Raw genomic sequence first — 26,996 nt, forward strand, 5'->3', positions numbered from 1 at the left:
TTGCCCTTTATGCGGTTTTCTAAGTGTTGGAAAGCCTCCGATCCTACAAGGTGTAAGTAGGAACCAGAATGAAGGGTCCAGCCTGATAAACAGAATATGTGTATAGGGTGGATTAGTGGCCACATTTCCAGGAAAGGGAAGTGATGACGCAGTGGAACGGGCAGAGGGGAGGATGCAAACAGGATGCTGTCTGCTGTGGCTTCCTGTGCAATTTTATAAAATAGTTTTTCCCCATGAATTTCTGTGAAAGTAAAACATATAAAGAGCTCATGCTATTTTCATTGGGAGAATTGCCACTATGAAGTCATGTTGCGACGTCTAGACATTCAGAGGACACAACCGTTTATGACCTTTTTGTTTTTCTCTTTCTGTTTTCAGGAGATGTTAAGACATTGAAACGACACTAGACCCTGAATGGAGCTTGACTGGGGCTTGTACTGGTCAAGGTGAGCATGTGGTGTATGTAGAAACACACACATACACTAGGTGGACAATCTGGATTCAGACCATTTTAGGTTTAGCTATAAGATGTTGTATTTCTCACATTGGCAGGTGCTTTTTGTTTACTTGATGGTCTGTGCAACGTATCTCATCTTATACCTAAGCAAGTTCCACATTCTCAAAAAATGAAGCTGATTCAGTTCAGTGGCATACTGCCAGGCCTGTTGAGACCCATCAGTGGTTTTGGTGGGCTGCTGCTCACAATCTCTCACTCTGCTCTGGAAGTATTGTGTATTTTGGTTGTCAGTTTTTAGATTTAAGTCACTTCAAAACTTTTAGGAAAGTTCAAAATGTTAACATTAGTGAACTTGTGATACATACTATTATGAACATAAAAAACACTGTAAATTGTGTTTTGCAGTTTAAATCCTATAAGTACATAGTTGTTTTGGTGAAGTTTGATTGAACAAAGAGATTCAGAAGCTCAGAAGTTTTCATCATGGTGTCCCCATGACCAAATTAGAAACTGTGCTACGCCGCTATGCATTCCCTTTTCTCAGAGAGGCCCCCAGCAGCCCCCAGCTCTGTTGTTTGTCCGTTTCAGGATGTGAGGCTGACTGAGGGCTGATGTCATCTTTCTCCACTGCTGCAGTGGTGAGCCTTAGGACAGAAACCAGGATGGAAGGAAGAGCGAAAAAGATGGGAAGGCAGTGAGAGTCACAGCCGGAGCACGACAAGCAGACTTAGAGAGGGGTGGTGAAAGGTAGACAGACAAGAAGCATGCAATGCAGATTTATGGCGCAGAGTGCGTGTCTGAGACCTGGTGCTCCAGTAGGAGTAGTGGTGGTGGGTGACTGGGCTGCATGTCCTAGCCTGCAGTTGTGAAGCAGGAGTTGCATAATGGCTCCCATCCGTTCTATACTTTTCCACTCTGGAATGAGCTCACTCTGTGTTTAAGACTTGTGTTTTTGCACATACACACATGCAGACACAGAGTCAAGGATAGAGTAGTTGAACAATCTGGTTGTGCAGCCACACGTTACAGCTTTGTGTGTGTTTCTGGGTGGGAATGGGAAAGAGCAATGACCTTAGGGGCTGGCTACAGAGGTTTCCTCTAACATGAACTCTAAGGGGTCAGACACAGGGCAATGTCAGACCAAGAAAACAAGGGCAGAGTCACAGCCCAGTACTGTTACACCCATGGAGGGAGGGAAAGAAGGGAGGAGTTGTCTGAGGATGGCAAGGGGGAAAACAGCAGTTAAAACCTATTGAAATAAAGAGGATGTAGCCCAGTATGGAGAATGCGGAAGAACGATTATTCTTACTAGTCCCTAAAAAGCACTGTGGAGCCTTTACTGGATTGTTTCTGGGCTCCACAAGCCTAAGCAGTGACAGGCAGTTAGACAAAGAGGCAAGCTGGTGAATATGTGCCTTGCTGGGACAGTAGCTCCTAGCACCGATCTCTCTTACAGACTGTGCTGGGACATGCCTGAACATGCAAGTGTTCTGGAAACAGTTTGTATACGCTGTGTGTATATGTGTTGCCGCTGCTAGCAGAGTGGTGTCATTCTAGCGGGCAGCCTGGCTGAACGCAGGATGACCCATCTCCCCCGGGGCTCCATATCACTACATCATCATCAGTCGCTCCTCTCAGTGGAACAGATGAGATTTCACTCCCATCAAGCACTAAGCAGGAACCAAGGCTGCTTTACTAAATGGATAGTCTGCCGTCATAAATCTGTAGGAATCTACAACCCACTTTATCCTTTGGAAGTCACTTCATTTATAACCTAAATAGCTTGAGGATTTTGTAGATTTCTTTTCTGCATAACTAAACACTAAGCTTTAAAGGTTTGCCTGAATTTGGCGTAATTTCAGAGTGAACTTTGCAAAGAAACGACAACTGATGGCATTTTCCAATCAGCACTTATCCTTTGATTAGATTGTACCCGACACATATGACCATATAAAAACCCCACACTCAGTTTATTCCCTCTGATTATATTGCGGTGTGTGTGTATATGTGTGTGTGTGTGTGTATATATGATGTGCGACTATATGCTTTCAGGGGCTGATATGCGCTGAAGATGAGTGGTGTAGGAGACAACTCGTTGGAGCCGCTGTGCTCTGACCGTAAACGTAAACTGTCCACCTGTGACACACCAGGTTTGGGGTGAGTGCTGTAACTTTCTATAAGTGTCAATCCCATATCAATCCAGTTTGTCTTTGTCTGCTGCATTTTTTGGTGTGACTGTCAGCAATTGCTCAAGGTCTCCCGCAAACAAGGTTGTGTCTGCTGCTTGCAAAATATCTGAAGGATCTGAGTCAAAGCTGTATGGCCTGCATATGGACGGGGCAGAGGCAGGTGGGGTTGTCATGACAACATGTCTAATCCCCTTGGCGCCCCTGCAGGTGTGACAAGCGTCGGAGGGAACAGGAAAGCAAGTACATCGAGGAGCTAGCTGAGCTCATCTCTGCCAACCTCTCCAACATTGACAGCTTCAACGTCAAGCCTGATAAATGTGCCATCCTCAAGGAGACCGTGAGACAGATCAGACAAATCAAAGAGCAAGGTAAACCCACTGTGCAAAGTACCCCCATACATTACTGGTCTTGATGAACAAAGCCACATATCATTATTATTATTACTAATATCCTTGCTGTTGTTATTGTTATTATAAATAGAATATTTTTTTTCTTTTTTCTGTATTTGTTATGGGGAGTAAACATTGAATTAAGTTAGACTGAATCTTGTTAAGTACCCTGCTGCAGGACAGATGATGCCAGTGATGAAGTGGTGTGTTTGGTTCATGGCCAGACTGCTTCAGCCTGACAGCCTGCCTAGCTGTTTGTATTGCTGCGGGAAAACGAACACCAGTAATTGAGACCAATACTTGGTGGTCATGGCTCAAGGCTGGCAGTGACAGTGTGTATTTGTTAGTGCCAAACCGGGCTTCTCTCTGGGAGACAAATGACACTGATGACTCAGAAATCAGACCTTATAGAGAGTCGCTCCTGACCTTAGCCCACTTTCCAATCGTTTTGCAGATTTTATATGATTGGATACGCAAAAGAGGATATTTTCTTCCACCTGTTTAAGCTTGGTTGAGATTAGATCTGGGAGGTTAAGTGGGTAAGGAAATGTGAAAGCAATCATTTTGGAATCTACCCAAAGGGTCACAGCTGGCTACTGCTGGCCCTGGTGTTATGCAGCCAGGTTGCCATAGTTACAGGATGGGAATGATTGATTTGTTTTTTCTCTTTACTGTCTGTTGTCCATTTAACACCTTTTTCCCTCCCCCTGTTTACACATCTTTACTTTTTGCATTAGGTGTCTCTTGTGTCTCCTTTTTTATGTCAATTACTTCTGCTCATAAGGCTAGTTTGGTTAGAAATGGAATTAAATCCAGTGACATACTATTTGTCATCTTGCTTAGTATCTCGTGCCACAGATGGCCCTGCTATATAGAATGGTATCTAACAAAGCCTCAGACACATGCTGATTTTAAAAATAGAAAGGCATGCTAATTATTCATCTGTGACTCATGCTGCCACCTGCTGGCCAGAAATAACTATTTCATTGTATTAAGGAAGCAGCTCCCACAGCTAACTGGACATCATAGAATGATTACTGTGAAATTCTGACAGTATGATCAGGAAAAATGTCTATTATACTGTAGCCGAAGTAACATGCAGGTTGTGTGTGCTTCTCAAATTAAGGTCACTGGCATCAAATGTTGCCTTCTGAACAACAGCTGTTCTAGTTTGTGTTAGACCATGTAAATGATTTGCAATATGTAAAGTACCAAATAAAAAGATCCAGAGGCATAGATGTATGTAACAATTCTCACACTTCATCAGTAGTGCAATTTGCTTTATTTGTCTTCAGGTAAGAGGTCATGCAGTGATGACGATGTCCAGAAGGCGGATGTGTCTTCCACTGGTCAAGGGGTGATTGACAAGGACCATCTGGGACCATTGCTCCTACAGGTCAGCTTTGGGAAAATCACTAGGGGGCAAAAGAACAACACTAATTAGCTGCCGTTCCATATGCTGGACCAGTGCTTTGCTGTCACTGCTCACTTAAAGTTGAAAAAAATGTCTAAGCTGGTTTATAGAAGGGCAAAAATAGTAACCAAACAAGGTGTATATATAATGTAATTTTTATTGATGAGTCTCCCTCCAACTAACTCTTAATTTTTGTGGCCCTGCTGTTCTCAGGCCTTGGATGGCTTTCTGTTTGTGGTTAACCGAGAGGGCAGCATTGTATTTGTGTCGGACAACGTGACGCAGTACCTACAGTACAAGCAGGAGGAGCTAATCAACACCAGTGTGTACAACATAATCCATGACGATGACAGGGAGGAGTTTCACAAGAACCTACCTAAGTCTAATGGTGAGACATGGGTTTATACATGTGTGGGTGCAAATACATTTAAGATCACACATAGGTAAATGTACGCTCAAACACAGTCACTTACTCAAACGCATGTATAACTGATTGAACCTCTAAATGCTCCTGTACACACACATAGACTCATGGTCATCTATTCACCGGTTGCCTATTTCTCTTCATAGCACTAAATGGGGCATCGTGGGGTGGAGAAGCACCCCGGCAGAAGAGCCACACCTTCAACTGCCGCATGCTGGTGAACTTTGTTCACGGTCAGAGTCACGGGTTGTCAGAAGAGAGGCCTGGGGGCCATCGCTATGAGACCATGCAGTGTTTTGCCCTCACTCAGCCCCGGGCCATGATGGAGGAGGGAGAAGGTAAAAGTCATTGTTTGCTTTGAATATACAGTATATATTTTTTAATTTTCAGATTAAAGCAATAGGGAAAATACAACAGTTAAACATGTGAATACAGTTAACATTTACACTTATTCATGCAGAGGATATGATTTAACTAGCACGTAGTGTGTAGCTATGTCTTCTATCGTATTTAGTGGTCAATCTGCTTAAATTATTTTGAATGTCCAGTTTCTCCTCCAGTGGTGTCAAAAGAGGACTTAACATTGCGTTGTCTCTTTATTAAGATTTGCAGTCATGTATGATCTGTGTGGCACGACGCATCATTGCAGTAGAGAGGACTGAGAGGTTTAGCACACGCCATGAACTGTCTGGTAAGTTACCAATATGTAAGTTCTGATAGTATATACTATGTAGTATATACTAATGCAAGTACTTTCCCCATTAGTGTTTTCATTTTGTACACATGTGACATGACCTTTGGAAATGTTTTTGTTAGGCACAACAGTTTACAAAGGCCTTTGTCAAACACTAAGTTAAGTTATAAATGCTGTCTCCGATGGCATTGTGTGATGCGATGTACTTTTTTTAGATGCCCCACTTATACTGATTACTTGTACTGATATGACAATGACCTTTCAAGCCATGTCATTCTACATATTTAGAGAAGTACACCGTACTGTATTAGGCATATACGCTAACTGTAAAGTTCATCACTAGCCATTATCCTTTGTGTAATCCCAATGGTGCATCTTCTATATTGCAGGTAAGCTGATTGAAATTGAGCAGCAGGCCTCTCTTCACACCACTATGCGTCCAGGCTGGGAGGACTTGGTGAGGCGCTGCATGCAGATGTTCCTTCATCGAAGTGAGGGACAACCTTGGTCCTACAAACGGCACTATCAAGATGGTACATAATACTGCACCTCCCAACAATTTAACCTCCCTTGTCACCATCACTCAGTCACTTCCACAAAAAGCCTAGCATTTGCGCATCTGGTGCTACATTTGTAGGTGTATGCAATAGCAACTTTATTTCCGCATTTGTTTTGCATGTGACTGGATTACCTAGAATGACAATATGGTCATAGGTATTGGTAAGAAGGCTACAAAAATAGACAAGGAATGTACCAGTCATCTTATTAAAATGTTTGGTATGTGGGACACGGCCCTTGCTAGATAAATAAGAGGCTAAAATCATGAGTGAATGCGTCATCTCCAGTACAACAGGAGACAATACCAGATCGAATACACTTGATTTTATGGGAAGGCTGGAATGTTTTAAATCTCTATATTGAATTTTCAGTACCGTTGTTGGTTATTTGCAATGTCTCTGTGGTTTGGGGTTTTGTTCTACTTCCTTCTTCCTATCTAACAGACAGCAGCTTCCAATCCTCTTCATCAAACTATCACAGCTAAGCTGTAATTGCTGTTAATTCAGTCAGCTTCACATTAAAGGCAGTGATCACTGGAATGCTTTTAATTGTGGAGCAGCTACATGGCAGTTTTATTTGTTAACAGTGTTAGTGACTGATTGAGCAAAACGTTTTACCATGCCTTTGTGTCGTGTGGAAACATCTGTGTTGTGGCTACATCACAGGCTCCAACTATTTTATAACAGCAAGCATATATCAACTATATGGACATTTTATCTTAAGTCCCTGCCACAACCTGTGACAGCTGTTTAGAAGCGTTTTCTTTTCATGTTGGTACTGTATATGCATGCTTTGTCCCGTTGTCGGCCATTGTGGGTGGTGTTAATTCTCTTTTTTCTACTCCAGCTTTCCATAATGGCCATGCGGAGACGCCACTCTACCGTTTCTCGCTCGCTGATGGCACCCCAGTCACAGCCCAGACCAGGAGTGACCTCTGCAGGAATCCCAACAACAATGAGCCACACTCTTATCTCTCCACACACTTGCTACAAAGGTGCAAATGCTCTAACAATTGGAACTAGCAAGAATGATTTCTCCCAAAACTGGCAAATGTCTCTCTATGTTTTATGTGCTTTATTCTGTTTTCAATTTTTGTTATTTACTTTATTTCCTTGTAGAGAGCAAAATAGTTATCGTGGAAACCAGAGTGGAGGTATGAGGCCTCAACACATGGGTGTGAACAACCCCAACCAACAGATGAACATGGGCCCAGGAGGGAGCATGGGGATGAACAGAGGCTACGGCATAGCTGAACAGGGCAACATGCCGCAAAGGGGAGTGCCTCCATACACAGGGGGTAACCGCATAAATCCCATGAACCAGATGAATCCCATGCATCAGATGAACAACATGGGGCAAATGAATCAGGTGAATCAAATGAATTCCATGCATCCAATGAACTCCTCCATGAACCAAATGGGTCCCATGACTCAGATGGGCCACCATGGCATGCATCAGCATCAGCACCAACATCAGCAGATGAGTCAGTTCCATGGAGGTGGACCTGGAGGTGCAGGGTACGGGATGGGAATGACCAGTCCCCCCCAGGCCAGTCCCGGGATTAATGGCCCCCCACACAACGTCATGGGTTCACCCAGAGTCAGAGGAAGCCCCAAGATGGGTGCGAGCCCTTTTTCTCCCGGAGGTATGAACCAAACCTTTGTAGAACTCTTGGAGAACTTCAGTAAAAACAAATCACAATTTCTTAACTCACATTTAGTTACACTTTTGTTATTAACTTCATGGAAGGTGCCCTTGAGCAAGGCACAGCTGCTCAGGAGGCAAAAATTTATTAACAAAAGAGTGAAAAATATATATAGAATTAAGTGGAATTTTTTTTTTTTTAGCAAGAGTAAAAAAAAGTACAGTATATATACAAGAAAGTGGAAAAACATGTATTTTCCCTTGCAGGACTAATAAATCTTCTTCTTATCACATGTCTCTGGTTGTGTCCACTGCAGGTATGATCTCTCCCATGAGCTCCAGTCACCCTGGTAACTCTGGAGGAGGTGGAGGGACTACCTTCTCCAGCAGCTCCTTGAATGCCCTCCAAGCCATTAGTGAGGGAGTGGGAAATCCGATGCCCTCCCCACTCACTTCTCCTCTCCCTCACAAGCCTGACAGCTCCCCAAGCATCAACTCCACAAACCAGGCAGCAGGGGGGCCGTGTAAACTAAGCCTCCCAGCCTACTCTGACTCCAAGAGCCCAGGGAGCTCACTGGGGACTGGAGGAGAGCAGCAGTCTCAGCAGCATCCACACACCCCCACAAGTGAGGGCCTTCCTGACAAGCCAGACAGCCAGGCCGGCAGAGAGGCGGGTCCAGCCGGTGGAGAATCCAACCGAAGGGTCCCTGACACCAAGTGCCACAAGAAGCTTCTGCAGCTCCTCACATCCCCTACAGATGAGCTGGTGCCACCTAGTCAAACACCTAGCTCCGGGCCCAGCGCCACCCCTGAGGCTAAAGATGGAACAGCCGGCGTCACCAGCCCCTCCTCAACAGGAGTGTCCTCCTCAACGGGCGGGAATCACAGCGCTGTGTCCTCTTCAGGTGGCACAGGACATTTAACAAGTCAGTCGCTGCAGGAGAAGCACAAGATCCTCCACAAGCTTCTGCAGAATGGGCACACACCTGACGAGGTGGCTCGCATCACAGCCGAGGCCACCGGAAAGAGCAGCCTGGATTCGGGGACATCGGAGCCTGAACCTGCAGCCAGTGGAGGGGTTAGGGGATCAGAATCAAAGCAGGAGCCGCACAGCCCTAAGAAAGAGAAACCCCATGCCCTCCTTCACTACCTCCTCAATAAGGATGACTCCAAAGACGGTGGTGATATCAAGCCAAAACTAGAGGAGCTAGAAGGTAGAGGAACTCATGGGACAGGGGTCACCAGCTCGGACCCCCACTGCATGGATGGGAAGGTCAAGTTGGAGCCATCTGATGAGGTAAGGGTTTTGCCCAGGATAACGATTTGTTAGATATAGTTTAAAATGCCTAGTAGAGCATTGTTTTCTAATCATTTTTTATGTCTTGATGGTTCAGGCGGAGACCCTGGAGACCATTCTGGGTGTCCCAAGGAACAACTCTAGCTTCTACCCTGAACCAGAACCCAGAGCAGGAAAGGAAGTAGGAAACAAACTGGGAAATATGCCTGACAGTTTACATGGTAAGTCAGTCAGTATTGATTATTTTGATCAAATCTAACACTGGACAGAAAAAATGGTTCTTGCTCAATGGAAAACACAAAATATAATGCATGGCTGAACTTCTACAGCCATAGCAGCCTTGGCATATAGCAAGCCAATTACTTTTTTAGGTCTTTCATGAGGTGCCAGAGTGTAGTTGCTTCCTCTTCAGTGGTAGTCTTAATCTCAGAATATTAGAATCTCCTATATGTGTGAGGTTATGTAATCTAACTCTAGTATTTTTGTGTTTTAGATGGGGAAAGAGGTCCCATGCCTTCAGCTCAGCGTAGTGCCTATCAAAGAGCCTTGTCTTTGGATGCCAAGCCCATGGGTGGAGAGGGAGCAGTAGGAGGCGGCTTGGCCGGGAGACGGAACGTGCCCTGTCCCACATTGGTCAAACAAGAGAAGATAGATGCTCCGATTCGACCTGGGCCCATTCCCAATGGTTTTCCAGGAGGCATGGCTGTTTGTCCACCCCGGGGCAATCCAACAAGTAACTTAAACATTTATTTCTTAGCATACCCAAGACAGCCCCGCTTTCTATGAAGAACTGGGTATCACAGAGTAGACCGCATTGGGATATATTTTTTTTCAATACTACTATTTTATTTTGACACTGACGCCTTATGTTTGTTGTCCGTGTTTTGATCAGGAGGTATGGGCAGAGGAATGGGAATGCCTCAGCGACCTCCCATTTCAGGTGACTGGGGGATAGCAAGGTCCAGCAGCAACCCTGTGACCGGACCAGGACACCCTGGCATGGGTCGCTCTGGTCCAATGGGAGGGCCCATGATTAACCGGTCCAACAGTGTACCTGGGAGAACCAGGTCTATGCTGCAGCAGCAACTCATGGATATGGGTATGTCGCATGTTGTGTGTTGAACTGTAACTAGGGAATGTTTGGTGCTTGTACTTAATTGGTACATAATTAAATATAAATGTCTGTGTTGTGTTTCCACTCTATATTGATAATACACTATCAATGTTTACCTCTGCAGGCACCAATGAAGCCAATATAGGTATGAGCCCATTTGGTGGACATGGGCCCCCTCCTCGGTCCCCGTCCTGGCCAGACTCGGCTATGGGAATGGAAAGACCACAGAATAACACAAACCGGTAAAGCTTTTGCACTGGTTCACACGCTATTCCTCTGAATCTTTTCCAAATTAGACCTTAAGCTAAATTGGTGGTGTTAATGGTGTCTGTGATTGCAGTCTCTTTTTCTTGATGTGATTTAATGTTTTCTGTGTCATTTGTTGTGTTAGGGAGCAGTTTGGGCACCCCCTGGAGCAGCTGCTGGGGCCCCTGGCCAACAACGAGGGCCCGAGTGATGAACGGGCACTTCTTGACCAGTTGGACTCTCTGCTTAATACCACTGATGTCATTGCTCTGCAGGAAATAGACCGAGCACTAGGCATCCCTGAAATAGTAGGCCAGGTACAGGACTCACTACAGTATATATAATATACTGCATATACTCATTTTTTTTAACACTACATTTTGGCACCAATGGGGCGTGGACCCAAATTAACTTCTGTTGTAAAAGTAGTTCTAATTTATAAAGTGATTATGGAATAAAGCAGAAAGAATTTATTGTAATTAAAAAATAGGAATTAACTAGTGAAATCAATGCATATTTTAAATGAATAGCTATCCATTAAATGTTATGGGATGAAGTGGACAACTTGTTGCACTCTTGATTCAAGTAAAAAGGGAATTGAAGATGAATTTATATAGTCCTCTCTGCTGTTCTAATTAGATAATTGAATGTGGGGTCTCAATCCTCAACTTAATGCTAGCTTGCAGTAAGTGTTATTAAGTTTCCAATGTTTTTTATAGCTTCTGGTTGTGCAGGCTTCTGTAAGCCGGTTGTAATACTTGTGATTGTTATGCAGTTGTTTGGTGAATATGTATTTTATGTCTGTGCGCTGTAAGTAGTTTAATCACATAAATACCCATATCTAGCTTTGTGTTGATATTGCAGAAAAGTTCACAAACTAGAATGACATGCAACTTCCCTGCTCCCCAGACCCACGGACCTGAAGGCCACCAGCAGGGCCAGAATCGAGGCCAGGGTCGGTGCCCGCCATCAGAGCCTTTTCCAGGGCCAGCCTCCTCCTTAGGCATGGACCAAAAACCCATGTATAACCAAGGCTACACTGGGCCCCCAGGGCCCTCCTCAATGGGCATTCAGCCTGGTTATGGTGGCAACACAATGCAAGGCCAGTCTCCCGGAGGCTTCAACCCAATGATGAATCAAGTGGGCCAGACAGGGAACTTCCCTGGCATGGCAGCTATGGGCAACCCCCGTGCAAACATGATGCGACCTCGCATGATGACTGCCACCAAGCCTCTCCGACTGCAGCTGCAGCAGAGACTGCAAGGACAACAGGTGATCACAGACAGACAGACAGATATCATATCATTATATTAAAGATGCAGTAGGTCAACTTGTGACTTATGAGAAATTGGTGGCTTCTTGGCTGCTATGTTAGTCAAAAATGGCCTATTTAAAATGTCTTTGACTTGTCTCATCTGCCAGTTTATGAACCAGACCCGACAGGGCATGAAGATGGAGCATGCCCCCGGAGGAAATCCTGCAATGCATTCAGGTGTGCAGCCTGGTATGCAACCTAGCATGCAACCTGGCATGCAACCTGGCATCCAGCCTGGCATACAACCTGGCATCCAGCCCGGCATGCAACCTGGCATCCAGCCCGGCATGCAACCTGGCATCCAGCCCGGCATGCAACCTGGCATCCAGCCCGGCATGCAACCTGGCATCCAGCCCGGCATGCAACCTGGCATCCAGTCTGGCATGCAACCTGGCATCCAGCCAGGCATGCAACCTGGCATCCAGCCAGGCATGCAACCTGGTATGCAACCTGCAAGCATGGGTGGTCAGGTATGTAGTCAGCACTTACTCACATCTAATGTAGAGTGCATTCACTCGCCACTTTTTAAACATCAGGAAAGTTGCCATTTGTAGAATTAAGGTCCAAGTACTGATGTTTGTCTGCAGTCTGGTTTCCTGAACGCTCAAATGATGGCTCAGCGCAGCAGGGAGATGATGACCTTGCAGATGAGGAGGCAGCGGATGTTGATGCTGATGCAGCAGCAGCAGCAGCAGCAACAGCAGCAGGGGCAGGGGGCAGCAAGAGGCTTCAGCCCTCCTCCAAATGTCACAGCACCAGGAGGCATGGACAGCCCCATCGGAGCCCCCCCTATGAACCAGCCTGGACAGCAGGGCTTTAACTATGGAGGTAACTATGGTGAGTTGACTGAGACAGAGCTCTGCATCATTTTCTCCTGGATTTTCAAGTTTCATACTGACTGTTGTTTTTGCTGCTGTACTTGTAGGGATGAACCAGCAGGGGGACCCATCATTCATGGCTCCAGGTAGCAGCCCACCAGCAAACATGATGCAAGGACGGATGGGAGGTCCTCCTCAGAACACCATGATGCCAGGGATGCAGGGCAATCCACAGGGAGGGCCCATGTACCAGCCTGGAGACATGAAAGGCTGGCCACAGGGGGGCATGCCACGCAGCAAGTATGTAGCATTAGGCTCCCTTGAGCAAAATTATTTAGAGTTACCAATTATTCAAGTGTGTAGTTAATTATCACCATGTAAGCACCATACTGAAAAGGCTTTTCCTAGGGTAATGATTCTATAAGTTGAAGAGGTATACTACTTGTGTCAAAACTTATTTTACTTTCTGGTTTTCCAGCACATACCCCCAGCAACAGTTTCCCCAGCAGGGCAACCAGGGCCAGTTTGGACCCATGATGATGAACACCTCCATGGGGGGACCCGGGCCAGTCAGTGGGCCCGGTGCAGGACAGATGGGCCAAATACCAGGACAGAGGCAGGGCCAGATGCAGGGCCAAATAGGCATGAACCCCATGGGAATGGGCAGAATGCCAATGGGACCTGATCAGGTAATTAATACATTGACACATTTGGAGTACAGTTGCCTTACATGAGGGTCAGCTGATGTTTTAAAACACAGTTGAGATATCAGCCATGTAAAGAAAAATTCTCTTTTTCAACCCCTAGAAAAGTTTGCACATCTCACTGTTTTTCTCTCTGCAGAAGTATTGCTAAGGACCTGTGGTCGATAGCAGAATCTGGAGCCTTTCAGCTGTGGCAGAGCGATCTCTGCCCCAAGAGCTGGACCTACACAAACACACACAAACACACACATAGTAGTAACTCTCCAGCATAAAACATGACGCAGGAGACTTAGCACAGCACACTGCTACTCCTGGAGGAAGCGAGCTTACAAGGACAAACATTGGGCTCCATTCCCAACTAAAGCCTCCCATACTGTAACCCTGTAAAGTGATGCACAACCACAAAATACCAGTGCATGTGGGTGAGCTAATGTTTGTGTGTGTTCACGTGAATGACCTGGAGCTGTCGGGCAGTATTCAGGGTCAGAGCCAAGCTACAGAACAAGACAATGGTACAACTAACTGTGGCTGCACTTTACCTGGAAGCTTCTGTGTAACAAAGATTGATGCAATATTTTTTCATCATTACAGCCTTACTAGAGATTTAATGCCTTCACATCAAAGGGTTTCTTTTTTCTTCTTATCCTTTAGATGCACCTCATTCTTGAAGTCGTCTGAAGCTATAAGCACAGTTAACTATGTTATGCAGATTGGAGCAATAACTCTATGCTTTAGACTGTAACTGAGCATCATGACACCTGTTATAAGCAAACAAATGGTACTGCAGTATTAGATGTCTCAAATGTCCTCTGTGAATATGAATTGTAAATATTCTACAAAATATATCAAACATACTTTTTAAAGGCCCATTATTGCACAAAGTATGAGACCTGGTTGTATTTTTGTGTCCCATAGGTCAATACTGATTTGGTTGATTTGCTTCTTTACGCCCCTGCAAATATTGCAGGCCTGTTTGGGGTTTCTTCCCCTTGTTTGTCATTTTCTGAATGCTGTATTTTTTTATTTTTCTGAAAAGTCATGTATTCCATGTTTTAGCGAAGCACTTTTACTTGTGATGAGTATCTGATGAGTTGGAGGTTTGAGCTTTCACACTGTCAGAGCTTGTATTGGAAGGTGGGGGAGGTGAATTCTGCCAGGACAGTCGATTACATAAAACGATGTGATTTTGTTGGGTGTTGTGTGAGGTGAGCTGTATAGATTCTGTCTGCAGTACAGTGAAGACACGAGACACGTACTCACTCAATGTACCAACAAGTACGATTCTTGCAATGTTCTCCCCCCCTCCCCCCAACTCTGTCTGTCAAGTGTATTTTATTCACACTATCTTCTTTTGACTGTTATTCTCAACTTGCTCAATCTACCTTTTTAACATGCGCAATCCAAAGATATTTTTCCACATCTCTGTATAGTTTCTGAAATTTCTGGTGCACATTTTTTTATGATATGCATTATATTCGTCTGATAGTAAATGGGTACACATCATGGATCTGTAAAAGCAATTGATGGTGTTGTACTGAAAGCATAAAGAGCATGGAGCTAAGTTGTTCCACAGTGGTGGGGGGCGGGGGGGAGGGGGCTAGCAGTGCAGCGCGAAGAGGACCGGAAACTCTGAACCCCACAGCAGAAAGTTTTTACATCCTGAAAAAACAAACATGTTTTGCTGTGAAAGAATGAATGGAATGGAATGAAATCCAGTTCAAGACATATCAATATCTCTTCTATCTTTCAGAAAACAATTTCATTTTATGTCCAGATTTTGTTACTTCAGGAAAAAAGGATCTTTGCAGAGTTTGAATGAAGTTCAAAAAGAAGCAAGAGATCATTTGTTTTTTTGTTGTTGTTCTTTATTTGGAAGATAAGCTGTCATCTTATAGGATGTATATTACAGATTTTTTTTCTGTTGTTGATATTGATGTAAATACAAATTTATATTTAAACACTCTGTACTGTGGTTCTCTGATCATCTTCTGACTGCAATTTACTAAATCTGACAGTAATTATCAGCCAATATATTGCATTGGCAAACAAAGTTGATGATCTATTCCTAGGTTTATATGTGATATTCTTCTGTCAGAAGAAAAAACTGCTTTGCTTTGAATTTCGATATTACACTCTGCTTAGTATTGTAATGTAGAAAACTTGCCTATTCAGCCTATTATAAAGCCTATACAGTGTAACGCCCTAACCTCCAAACAGTGTACACACAGACAGTGGTGGAAAAAGCAAGTTTAAAATAAAAAAAATAAAAAAGAATGTTAGAACCGTATATAAATAGAGGAGATGTGATAGACTGAGACAGAGTAGGGGAAGAAGTATTGGGATCTTTTATTACATAAAGAAAGCAATACCACATTGTAAAAATACCCCATTACAAGTAAGAGTCCTGTATTTTTTGCCAAGTAGGATTTTCAATTAGTAGGAATTTGCCTCAGTGTTTGGTGCATGCATAAATATATTAAAAGGAGGTAAACAATAAAACAAAGTACTGCAAGAGATAAGAACATAAATATAGAATAGAAATATTACAATAAACATGGTAAAAGACACGTTAACAAGGGAAGGGAAAAGTACAGAAGTATAATTGGCAAATAGACTAAAATAGAAGTAGTTAATCTGCAGAAAAATGCCTCCTGTGAGGGAATAGGTGCTGGGAGTAGCTCAGTCTGTAGGGAGTTGGGTTGGGAACCGGAGGGTTGTTGGATCTAGTACGGACCAAAGTATAGAGTGTGGATTGGTAGCTGGAGTAGATGCAACTTCACTGCCAGGTTCCCTTGGGCAAGGCACCGCAACCTTCAAACTGCTCAGGGTGCTGGTCCACCCGGCAGCCCACTCACTCTGACATCCGTGCATGATTAGCTCCTGAGCATGTGTGTATTTCAGTGAATTGTAATTTCCCCACTGGGAATCAATACAATTATAAATTATTATATAATAGGACATTATTAGATTGTTAATACTAATCACCATCAGTAGCATTTTACTGTTGTAGCTGGTTGAGGTGGAGCTAGTTTGATAGTTTAATCCGGTAATTCCCAAAAATCGGTCTGTATACATGTCCCAGAATACATCTGGGTCGTGAGATGATTATCAATGTAGTTGGAAAGAAGATTAAACAACTGGGGTGGAACTGCTAACAACTCATTTGAAACATGAATGAATTAAAAGCACTATATATAAAAGCACTATATAAAAATACTCTCAAAACGCATTGTAGTTAAGCATATTTCTTTAGTAGACATTTGACTATGACATTTTTAATATTATTGAAAATATTTTTTAAATCAGCAGGAAGACCTGATGACACCGGCACCATCTTAAAAGAGCTTTTCTCGTCAGTTACCAGAAGGGGGCGCTGTTGTCTACTAATGTCCTCTCCAACCATTGATCGCCACACACAGTAGCTCGTGCAAGTTCTTTTTTTTTTTTTTTATCCTGCAATCCGTTCCATGCTCGCAGGAGGGCGCTCACTAGAAGAGCGTTGAAGGACGGGATATGAGGTTTGACTCATGTTTACAGACTGACGTATTAAAATAATAATGAGAATTAAGAATTAAGCACATAAGAAAGCCAACAAACGGGCCTAATTGGATTGAATGTAATAAAATATTGAGTACACTACACACCTATTATGGGGATAGCCAGATTACGTAAAACAGATTGGTCTCTACAACGTAGATAATTACATGTGATTACTGATTATACTAATACTAATTCAGAGCTGTAAATGTTTTAAAAAAAACAAAAACAAAACATTAAGAACTGCATATGTTAAACAATTTTCTTCAACTACTTATGGACACTTCTCTAACAGCCGTGTATGTTTCTAAAAATATATAAATAAAAAATATATTGTATATATTATTAGCAAATTCAGAACGTACGACTGTGCTGTGGGAATATCTCTCTCTCTCTCTCTCTCTCTCTCTCTCTCTCTCTCTCTCTCTCTCTCTCTCTCTCTCAGTGTTGGCTTGGTTCCCGGCCCATCTGCGGCCTGGCCCGTGGATTACTGTTTGTTAATGTTTCAATCAGCTGTGTGTTGAGGAATGTGGAGCTATTTAACCTGAACTTCCCCAGGTGTGCCGAGGCGCCGCTCAGTCTGGGCCCCGCCGCCCTCCCCTGCCCTTGGCACAAAGCTATCACACAAACACAATCACACACTGGCCACGCCGGGGCTGCAGCTGTGCGCATCGCACCGCAGGGAAATGGGAAAAACATTGCACCAGGGAGACAGAATAAATCTTATAACAAATCGCCTCGCCAAAGCCATTTTAACCCCTGCAGTGCCGAGAGAGACTCAAACTGCTGATTTACACGATAACATCTTGAAACACCACATTTAAATGGATGTTTCATGGAGTCAAACAAACTTTAACCTTATTTATTCGTTGTTGTTTTTTTCTTCATAAACCGCCCTACATGGCGTGATCTTTGTCAGGGAATTTGTTAAATGGGCTACGTGTTGAATCTTAAATCATCTTCGGGGGGGGGGGATACATTTGTCATGACTGCGATGATTTTATTTAATACTAAACTTCAAACTGCCTCAATTTGTCAAGATGTTTAGACTTGACGATTTAACATGATACTTCCTCTTGTAATGTGATACGGTAATGGCCCATAGAGAGGCAAATTACCAATTTAACTGGCTATGAGTCATTATGTTGACCACCAGCTTTAGTTTTATGTTACCTGATTGACTTAGCAGCTTCTTCTAGGTGTAGCATTTTTTTTTATTGACAACCACTTTACATCCCTCTAACACTCAGGCAACAGGATAAGCTATTCAGATGAATATGAGTAGGCCTGCTATTAATCACAATGATAATAAGTCTATAACAGCACACAATAATCACCAGAGTGTCATGTTTCACAACTATGGTTCTACTTTTTGCAAAGACAGACGATGAAACTCTCCAGGTGGGCCTGTGTGATGATATAGCATCTAATATACTGTTATTTTTCTCCCTCTCTCTCTCTCACACACACACACACACACACACAAAATGACAGAATTCTTGTTCAAAAATAATTGTCTTGTTTTAATAAAAACACAAATAAGGTACATTGCAAGAAAACAATATCTGCACATAGTGTGGCATTGTAATATACAATACAGTTTGTCGCTCAGTAATCTGAGAAATTTATTTTTTTCCTTTTACAAAATGTTGAATATCTCTATAAAGTTTTACACAAGATACAAAGAGCGTAACAGAAACATTAGCTTTCTTTAGAAACTCTACAAGCAACGAGCGATGCTGGTTGCACTGAACTGGTCTTGGTCCCCCGGCTAACCCAGTCTATCTGGACACCGCCGGTCTTCTTCTCTCAGGGCCCTCTGATCAATCGAGAGCCTTGAGTGACAGAGATCCTCGCCACCGGAGGATGTCCACGCAACTTTATTTTTCTAGCACTGGGAGTTTTAAACGTCCCTACATAGTTCAAGGTTGTTTTTTTTATAGATGCGGTCGAGACGTCACATCAAATAGCCTTGTTTGTTCTTCGCGGTGCTCGCTATGGGGTGATGGTGCAAAGCTCCACGAGCTCTTAACGGCACATAATCCTGTCATCTGAGCATCCATTCTGCGGGGAAAGAGAAAAGGGAGGTTGATTAGTACATCTGCGTTACATGAATATAAAACAATCACAACAACTTATTGTGCGCAAGAGAGACTTTTACGCATGGATTTAGCAACTTTACGCACGCGTGCTGAGATTTAAAAACATATGTTACAGTGGTGCAGGGAGCTCTGTGGGACACCGAGACCTCCCCAGATTAATTCTGCTGTATATGGGATGAGATATTTACCTCCACTGCTATGCTAGCGATCTCTGCGTTCAGGGTGGTCAGCGGTGTGCGGGTGACGCTGTTGGCCGAGTGCTGGCGGCTCTTCTCCGGCTCGTCCAGCTCGACCTGCAGGTCCCAGATGTAGTCGATGACGTGCTGCAGGATTTCCACTTTGCTGGCCTTCTTGTTGGTTGGCAGGGTGGGCACGAGCTCCTTCAACTTGCTGTAGCAGCTGTTCATGTCGTGAAGGAAGGCGCTCATCTGCTCGTCCAGTAGCGGAATCTTGCACTTGGAGATGGTCAAGCTCTGCTCGGATAAGCAGCGCACCATGTCCTCGCCGCCGACCTTGCTCTTCAGGGCGCAGGTAGATCCGACAACCTTCATTTTGATTAGTGTAGGTGTAGTTTCCAAAAATGACGAGGGATTAAGGTAAAGTAGTTGAGCGATGAGGCTTCTCCTCCTTGGAGATCTTGGCAATGCTATGTTGACAGTTTGCAACGTCCACATGGGCGAACCTCCTCGACTTTATAGTCGAGAAGGAGCCGGGGGCGTGCTAGAGTCGTCCCGTTTGAAGACAGTAAACCAATGAGACGGCTGCGTTTGTGTTGATGGGTCGGTCCACAACAGCCATTTCAGCCAATGACTAGTCTTGCCTGGTTATCGGATTTACAATCTGTTTGAGGGATGGCGTTACAAATGGAAACAAATGTGTGTCTTTTATGGGTAATATGTGGGAATCCAGCTGTCCATGGCTTGGGGACTCTGCAGGTGTAGATTGCCTGGGGACAGTTAAGGGGTGGTGAATGCCTGGGTATGCACTGTGAGAATGTGTGTGGGATGGGACAGGATGAATAGGATGAATGGCTAATGATAATTAGGCTACCACAGTGCCCTAGTTTTGCCTCTCACAGTTGCTGATGGCACTGCAGATGTGGATGACAATAGTACAGTAAAGTAAGACAATGGATGACACAGAGTGACCAAACAATTCTGGGAAAATATTGAACTTTTTTGTTCACTCTAATTAGTTCAGGATAATGAAGTTCGGTTGAGTGTGGAATGCAGTCACTAAAGAGATTAGCCGTTTATTGAATTTATCGGATTAGTTAAATAACATTACTATTTGCAAGTAGTTTTCGAAAAATGACAACCCACTCATTCCCACACCACGTCTCCCCAGCTTTTTAAACTCAAAGCTTCCTTTATGCTCACAAACTGGACTTTTCTCACAGCACAGAGTCTCCTTTTCCTGCTTCACGTGCTGAAGGAAGCCCAGTGTGAGCAGCAGCTTCACGGATTCCTTCACATGTTTCTGCAGTGTGTGCTCAGCCTTGTGTGCACACTCAGATCGCATCGCTCTGTTCTGAATCTTCCCCCCAGATTGTCCAAACAAGCCCGAGCAGACTGGCAGGCGCCAGCGCGGTGACGTCACCCATTCATCCGAGCCTTGACGCCTGTCAGCCTGGCGCCGCTCGGGCGGTCTCCATGGAGACGTCAAACAAGAGAGCTCGCACTCCGCACTCCTCCATTCACCTGCGAGGCGCGCGGAACCCTGAGAACAAGCCGGCTCCGGAGCTTTGTCGTTCATTTATCACCTAAAGCAGCGGGGTGAGATTACCGCCCCGCGCACCTGCAGAGCCGGGGCTGTCAGAGGAGGGGAAAGGCTCGGAATTATGTTGTTAGTGCATTTGAACACCAAATAACGACTGCATTCCTCCACACAGCCCGCTGGATTTCTGTGGTTACTTTAAAATCCTTATGTAATTAATTTATTCCATGCATTTAATTTGCAAGAATTCAGCGACTCTCTTGTCAGTGATGACAGTTTATGTCAAATAGTGTTGCCTACAACATGCATCAAACTAATTTAGGTAAAATAAATGTATTTCTATATTATGTTAAGGAAGACCACAAAGAGTAAATGTATTTCCCCCCAAAAAATTTAAATTTTAAATTTAAATTTGACTTCTTACTTCATGTAGCTGTTTTACTATTTTCCACTATCATGTCGCAGAACCTGCTTTAGTAACATAAAACTAATAAGTGGAATAATTATTCAGATCCTCCATATAAATAAATGTAGGAATGCTGATTAAAAAACAATCCATAACAAGTTGCCTGCATTCCAAAGCTTACTCAAGTAAAACTGAGTAGGCCTATTATCAGCAGTTATCAAAAGTTAAAGTACCCCTTAATTAGGAAAGACAATGGACCCGGTCAGTGTCATATTATTGTATATTATAATATTGGAGTATAATTACTGATCTATTAATGTGTACATGTAATGTATTTTATTATTGTGCAAATGTGGATCTATTTTGCACACTGTTGGATAGTTTAAAATATAGTAAAACAATGTGTGCCCTCGGAATGTGATGAAGTAGAAATATAAAGTAGCATGAAATAGAAAGAAATAGGTAAAGTTCAAATACCTCAAAATTATACATTCCTTGAGTAAATGTACTTTGTTGCATTCCACCACTGTATAATACCATATGTTGTGCTTATAAGTGAAGGTATTTTATTTGACTAGGACCTGCAACATATATTAGTTTGTGAATGCATGTTTTTGCAAATATAAGATTTTATTTAGAATACCATTAATATTCTGGAAACTCCACAGACTGACACACTGCACAGTTTATCATCAAGTTTGAAAGGAATTTGCATATTGAAGGAATATGACATTATAATAAAACAGCTTGTTCTCTTCACATTTTAACATAAATGCTATTTAAAGAGGCTCAGCTTATGTGTGCACAGATGTTGCAGCAGACGGAGGAAAACATCAGTATTGCTGTGCTGTCTTGTAACAAAGTTAACTACCACTGAGCCTGTTTCTTCTAGCTGTTGCAGTAGCCTGTAAAAACTTTTTAAGAAACTTTCTTTTTTTCCTTTCTTTTTTTGCCCTCTGTCCTAGGTCACAGCTGACAGGGCGGTGGGAGGGCGGTGGGAGGGCCGGGTGGGCAGAACAATGGGAGTGCGGTGCAGGGATTGTGGGAGAGAATCTAGGCTGGAGCCACAGTGTCTGGAGCGCCCCTCCACTCCCCTCATCCAGCTTTTGTTCAGCTGCAAAAGCTATCAGCACTTCCTACTGACACCAACAATAACTCCACACAGCTGGGCCCTTTTTAGCCTGTTTACAGCACATCAAGGCGATGGGAGAGAGAAGACAGAGGGAAGAGGCAGAGGAGGGGAAAGAAAAGTGAAACATATTAGCTCCTGATTTTAACTGACAGAATGGCAATGCCCTCTCCCTGCTCTCCTTCCCTCCTTCATCGCTAACCCAGAATTAATTTCCCAGTGGCCCCTTAACACGTGAGCCGATTATCATTTGGGATTTCATTTCTCTGACAGGCTACTGTTTGTGTCAGAGCTGTTGCAACATCCTGCATCCATGAAACAGCAGAAAGTCAACACTTGTACGTTTTTTTCAGGACATTGTGTATCTTGGCTATATTTATGCCAGCACACAAACCATTTCCTGGAAGCTTTTTTTTCAGGATAAATTGTTCCATTTGGTGGAGGGGAAACATATTAGCTAATACGCCCTCTTTATCGCTACAGCAAATAAATCTACAAAAGAAATCTACAGGAAGCCAGAAGAAGGAGAAGTTGGTGCAGGAATTTATTCAGAGGAAATAGGACATTCCAGCAACGCTTTGACACTTTTGCTGCTGTTATTATTGCTGCGGGAACAATAAGTAGTGTGCGTACTACTTCCTGAAACACGAAAGTGACCAAACCACAATAATGGCACAGAAGAAAGAAAGAAAAAAAAATGGTTCTTCGACAGAGGATTTACTTTAGTGTGATTATTGAGATACACTGTTGAAAAGATATGTGTAGGAATTTGATTATGAGAGGAGAAGTTTTCAAAAAAAATGTACTCACTTACACTAACACGCACACAAACACACAGAGGTCATCTCCTCGCAGCTGCGGGATTAGTTTCCAGTTGCCAGTCACGCTCTTCCTGTTTGCTTGATAATGATCACACCTGTGTGCAGGTGTGTGGAGAGGCTCACATGGGACAGGGAGGGGTGAGTGTGGTGTCAGATACAAACATTTTTACCACACCACATTGTCAAATCTTTCCCCAGCTGAGTGATGATTGACTGGTGGCGCTCGGGACTCATCAGTCATGGGTACAAGTGGAGGAAGTTAGTTCTGAATGTGAAGGTTTGTAATAATGTGTGTCACGGCTTCTGTGGGTGTGTGTTATGTATGTTTCTGCCTGAATTCCTGGTATGTCCCGACGTGGCCTGGCACCTCCCTGGGCAGCCGAGCCTATGTAATGACTGAGGACCCGTGGTTGGGAGTCACTTCCTGTGGGAGTCCTGGTTCAGAGATGTGTCATCAGCAGTGCAGACCAGTTGGAGCCTTGCCGCCTGTTGGCTGTTTTTCCTGTGTGCAGGCAGCAGACTGGATGACTGAATGAATGCCCTTCCCCGAATAAAGAATAAAATAGAATGCCTTTTATTGTAAAAAGTTTGGTTTTATATACAGAGTGGAGTAATGATATTGCACAGTATAGAGTATTGCACAGTAGTGAAATTGTGCAGTATTATCAGTAGTATTAATTATAAAATATTGCACAGTAGGGGGGTAGAAGAAAGTCTGGGGGTTGGGGGGTTAGACTGTGAAGTTAGTACATGTGTGAGTTCAAAGTGGTTATGACTTTTTTAAAGAAAGAAAGGAAAGCCAGGGGCAAGTTGTTGGAACACTATCTCCATCTGATAGTTGAGGCGAAGCCTCACAGAGATCCTTGAAGCCCCACAGGTGTCCTCTGCTCTGTGTCCTTGGCCCGGTAGGACACTTAGGGACAGCTTGGTCTCTCTCTATCTCTGTCTCTCATGTGTGTACATGTGTATGTGTGTGCGTTCACCGGACCCAAAGCTCACCCCTCCTTTACACCCCTGTGCCCATCTCCCTCCGCCTGGTTCCCACACACACTATCAAAGCTCTTTAATGGCTTCTAATTAGCTCCCCATCTGCTGGTGACAGCGCACTGGTGGCATGCTAAAGCACCCATTGAGAGCGTAAGCATTGTACTCTGGAATACTTTCCACTCCAGTGGCAATTGCCTGGAGAGAGAGCTTTAGCTGGGGGTGGGGGGGTGTTGGGGTGGGGCTGGGTGAGGAGGGGGTGAGAGAGAGGAGGAGGAGGGGGATGCTGGGTAGTGTTCTCTACAGTCAGGGGCTTGGGGGAGGGCAGGGGTGGAGGAATAGACAATGGGAGACAGTGTTACAGCTTGTTGCAAATCTAATAACGCCAGAGTCTCTTTTCCGTCCACTGGTCATCACCCCCCACCACCACCAGCAACAACTATTTCCCAATCCCACCTCACCCCTCCCTCTACTTATTTCACTATAGCAACAATGTGATGCTGACATCATACAGAGGATGGTCAGTGAATTAAATCTGACTTTGTGCTAAGGCAATGGGGAAACTGGAAACATCCTGATGAGGTACTCCACTGGCCTGAGAAGCCTCACGGCTATTGCTCCCCTCTTGAACAGAAACAATAGATGCACCTCTATAGAAACTGTAAATGTAGCCTAATGAGGCCTCTTCATTAGCAGAACCTGTCTATGTGTGAATGCAGTTTGTTTGTCAGGTCCTATGAGGCCTTGTCCTTTCCAGGACTTCCAGCAGGGCTCAGGTCCACTGGTAGCAGAAGGGGGGACCAGCTGTTCACAGCTGGTAGCCAGAAGATGCCTATGGGGGACAGGCCTGCATGCTGCTGGCCAGCTGCCCCCTGCTATAGGAGGGAGATGAAGAACAAACAAGTAATTGCTTCTGGGAAACAATCAGAAACCATGGTTTTCTCATTTACACCCCAGATATGTACATTTCATTTTATTGAGACATTTGGCTGATTAATGGAAACTAGAGGTCGTCATCAACACCCAACAGAAATAAGGTGAAACGTCATCAACAAATGGCCCTGAGAGTATTCCTGTGAGTTTGTCAAATCAATAAGAAGAGCAATGAAATGAAGCCATGTATTCTTTACCAAGAAAGAATATATTGCCCTAAATAAGAGACTGTATAACTAACATATTAAAGACAGGAATTCATTCTGGTGTTTTTAAGATTCCATGGCAACTGAAAGCACTACTTTGAAATGACAAGTAAAGCCGCATATTTGTGCTTGTCTGTGTAAGTATGAGACAAATGGTCTGTCACCTAACCTCTCTCTCCATCCTGCACACACACACACACAAACACACACACACGCACATCCCCACAGCTGCACAGAGGCGTCCAGTCAGCACGGCCAGGGGACATGGGAGCCAAAGCCCAAAGATGGAGCATGGACAGTGGCAGCTGGGGAGCTGACAAAGCCCCATTCAAAGGGCCCAGGCCTGGGGACAATGGCTGGGCCAGGCTGAGCCCTCTCCTCCACTCTTCCACCCAAAGATTAATACTTCAGATGGGCTTCCCGGTGGCAGGCAGGGCTAAAAGGAGAGCCCTCCTGTTTGTCACTGGGCATTGTGCGAGTCGCCTGAGAACCAACCTCTTGGATGGGCTTGACAAATGAGAGCCGCCATTGACAGTGAACAGATTGGGCCTGCCACTTTTGTTTTGATTGTGTAGCGGGTATAATCAAGTTATTTGGGCCTAGGGGAGTTTTTGTTTCTTTCTCCTGATGCTCTTGACACTAAAGTCTCACCTTAACAGTCTCTGCTGGTTCAGCTGTGATCTGAGCCTGCTCAAGTTTCGCCTCTTGTTTGTTGTTTTATTTATCAAAGCTGAATAGGGGGCACAGCAGCAATAGGAAGTTAATTTACGTGGGTGTGGGAATCTGGCTATCTATTCATGTGCCATACAGAAGGAAGTGCAGGTGCAACAGGTGTAGGTGTGTGTATTCTTGTCACAGTCAATAGAGCTACATTGCAGAGTTATTGTAATGTTTTCTATGCAGATGTCCCATGTACACCTGACCTGAATAATGTAAATAAAGACCAGCTCAGAACATTCTACTGAAACCCGAGACCCTGTTAGGTAGGGGTAAACACAGGCAGCTCAGGTGTAACCCCCCCCCCCCCCCCCCCCACACCCCACACACACACATCCCCACCCGCCCCCTCTTACCTTTTCTCTGCAACCCTGTGAGTGCAGTGCAGGTGTTTAGCCCCCAGCAAGGTAGCATTTCAGGTTAAACTGTAGAAACGCTGCCCCGCCTATGACACCAGAACTACAAGTGGCTGCAGAGTACACAGCATCACACCTGTGCACCTACTTCTACCGTGTGATCACAACAGAAATACTTTACCACAGAGTCTTGTGAGAGAAGGACCATTCATTCAGTCAGCATGTTATATGCAAATCTCATTTTAACCCAGTACTAATTAACCCCCCCCCCCCCCCCCCCCCAGATCACTCAATATTTGACTGTTCAATAAAGCAACATGCAAGGATTGAACATTTGATTTCATGGCTGTGACTACAGTAACGAAGCCTGGGGCCATCTGCCCTGTCTGTCTCTGTGTTATTGCTGTGCATTGACCAGCCATTCTCACGATAAAGGAATGTGCCCTTCTTGTAAACATGCATCGACCCCCCGCAAAAGCCACTGTTCCCTCTTCTCACGTCCGGGTGTCCTCCCATCCATCCCAGTCTCCATCACCCTCTCATCCAACCCCCCGGGTACTTCTACTGCCAGTCTCCCAGTCCCCTCAGCCGCCCAGGAAAGATCCTCCCCTGGTTCCCATGTAGAACTGAGAGACACACAGCTAAGACCAGTGCCCTGCTTTTCACCCAGGGCCCACTTCCAGGAATCTGCTTGTGTGAAACTTTGATGCAGCAGAAGGTGCCCTACTTTTAAACTTCATTCTTCTCCCTGGGATTGTTTCAGGGGGTTTAACAAAAGGCGAGAGAGTCTGTGTGCGGGTCAGCAGGGGTGTGTGCGTATGTGCAT

General features: G+C 44.4%; 2 protein-coding genes across 5 annotated transcripts in view; one reads left to right on the forward strand and one right to left on the reverse strand.

Annotated features, from left to right (window-relative positions):
• The window catches only part of LOC116687856 (nuclear receptor coactivator 3), a 33,098-nt gene extending 17,871 nt beyond the window's left edge, over positions 1-15,227 (forward strand). Inside the window, exons 2-24 of one of the 4 annotated variants that reach the window (XM_032513539.1) lie at positions 379-446; positions 2,510-2,614; positions 2,854-3,014; positions 4,331-4,431; positions 4,663-4,837; positions 5,020-5,211; positions 5,478-5,564; positions 5,957-6,100; positions 6,972-7,119; positions 7,244-7,770; positions 8,087-9,066; positions 9,164-9,287; positions 9,560-9,799; positions 9,959-10,165; positions 10,305-10,422; positions 10,572-10,743; positions 11,336-11,698; positions 11,849-11,930; positions 12,147-12,211; positions 12,329-12,578; positions 12,667-12,859; positions 13,038-13,248; positions 13,403-15,227. In XM_032513539.1, coding sequence (XP_032369430.1) covers positions 2,529-2,614; positions 2,854-3,014; positions 4,331-4,431; positions 4,663-4,837; positions 5,020-5,211; positions 5,478-5,564; positions 5,957-6,100; positions 6,972-7,119; positions 7,244-7,770; positions 8,087-9,066; positions 9,164-9,287; positions 9,560-9,799; positions 9,959-10,165; positions 10,305-10,422; positions 10,572-10,743; positions 11,336-11,698; positions 11,849-11,930; positions 12,147-12,211; positions 12,329-12,578; positions 12,667-12,859; positions 13,038-13,248; positions 13,403-13,414 — 4,638 coding nt within the window. In that variant the 5' untranslated portion in view covers positions 379-446; positions 2,510-2,528 and the 3' untranslated portion in view covers positions 13,415-15,227. Of the gene's footprint in view, positions 1-378; positions 447-2,509; positions 2,615-2,853; positions 3,015-4,330; positions 4,432-4,662; positions 4,838-5,019; positions 5,212-5,477; positions 5,565-5,956; positions 6,101-6,971; positions 7,120-7,243; positions 7,771-8,086; positions 9,067-9,163; positions 9,288-9,559; positions 9,800-9,958; positions 10,166-10,304; positions 10,423-10,571; positions 10,744-11,335; positions 11,699-11,848; positions 12,212-12,328; positions 12,579-12,666; positions 12,860-13,037; positions 13,249-13,402 lie in introns of all 4 variants that reach the window. The other 3 variants (XM_032513536.1, XM_032513537.1, XM_032513538.1) reach the window with 3 other exon arrangements.
• A 3,069-nt stretch (positions 15,228-18,296) lies between these two features.
• On the reverse strand, positions 18,297-19,591 carry id1 (inhibitor of DNA binding 1, HLH protein). The gene is given in 4 exon segments (XM_032514059.1): positions 18,297-18,864; positions 19,091-19,479; positions 19,482-19,537; positions 19,539-19,591. Coding segments are annotated over 4 exon segments (519 nt in total). The 5' UTR covers positions 19,577-19,591; the 3' UTR covers positions 18,297-18,828.
• Positions 19,592-26,996: the final 7,405 nt, after the last annotated feature.

The sequence above is a fragment of the Etheostoma spectabile genome, chromosome 4, assembly GCF_008692095.1.
Source record: "Etheostoma spectabile isolate EspeVRDwgs_2016 chromosome 4, UIUC_Espe_1.0, whole genome shotgun sequence".
NCBI lineage: Eukaryota > Metazoa > Chordata > Actinopteri > Perciformes > Percidae > Etheostoma > Etheostoma spectabile.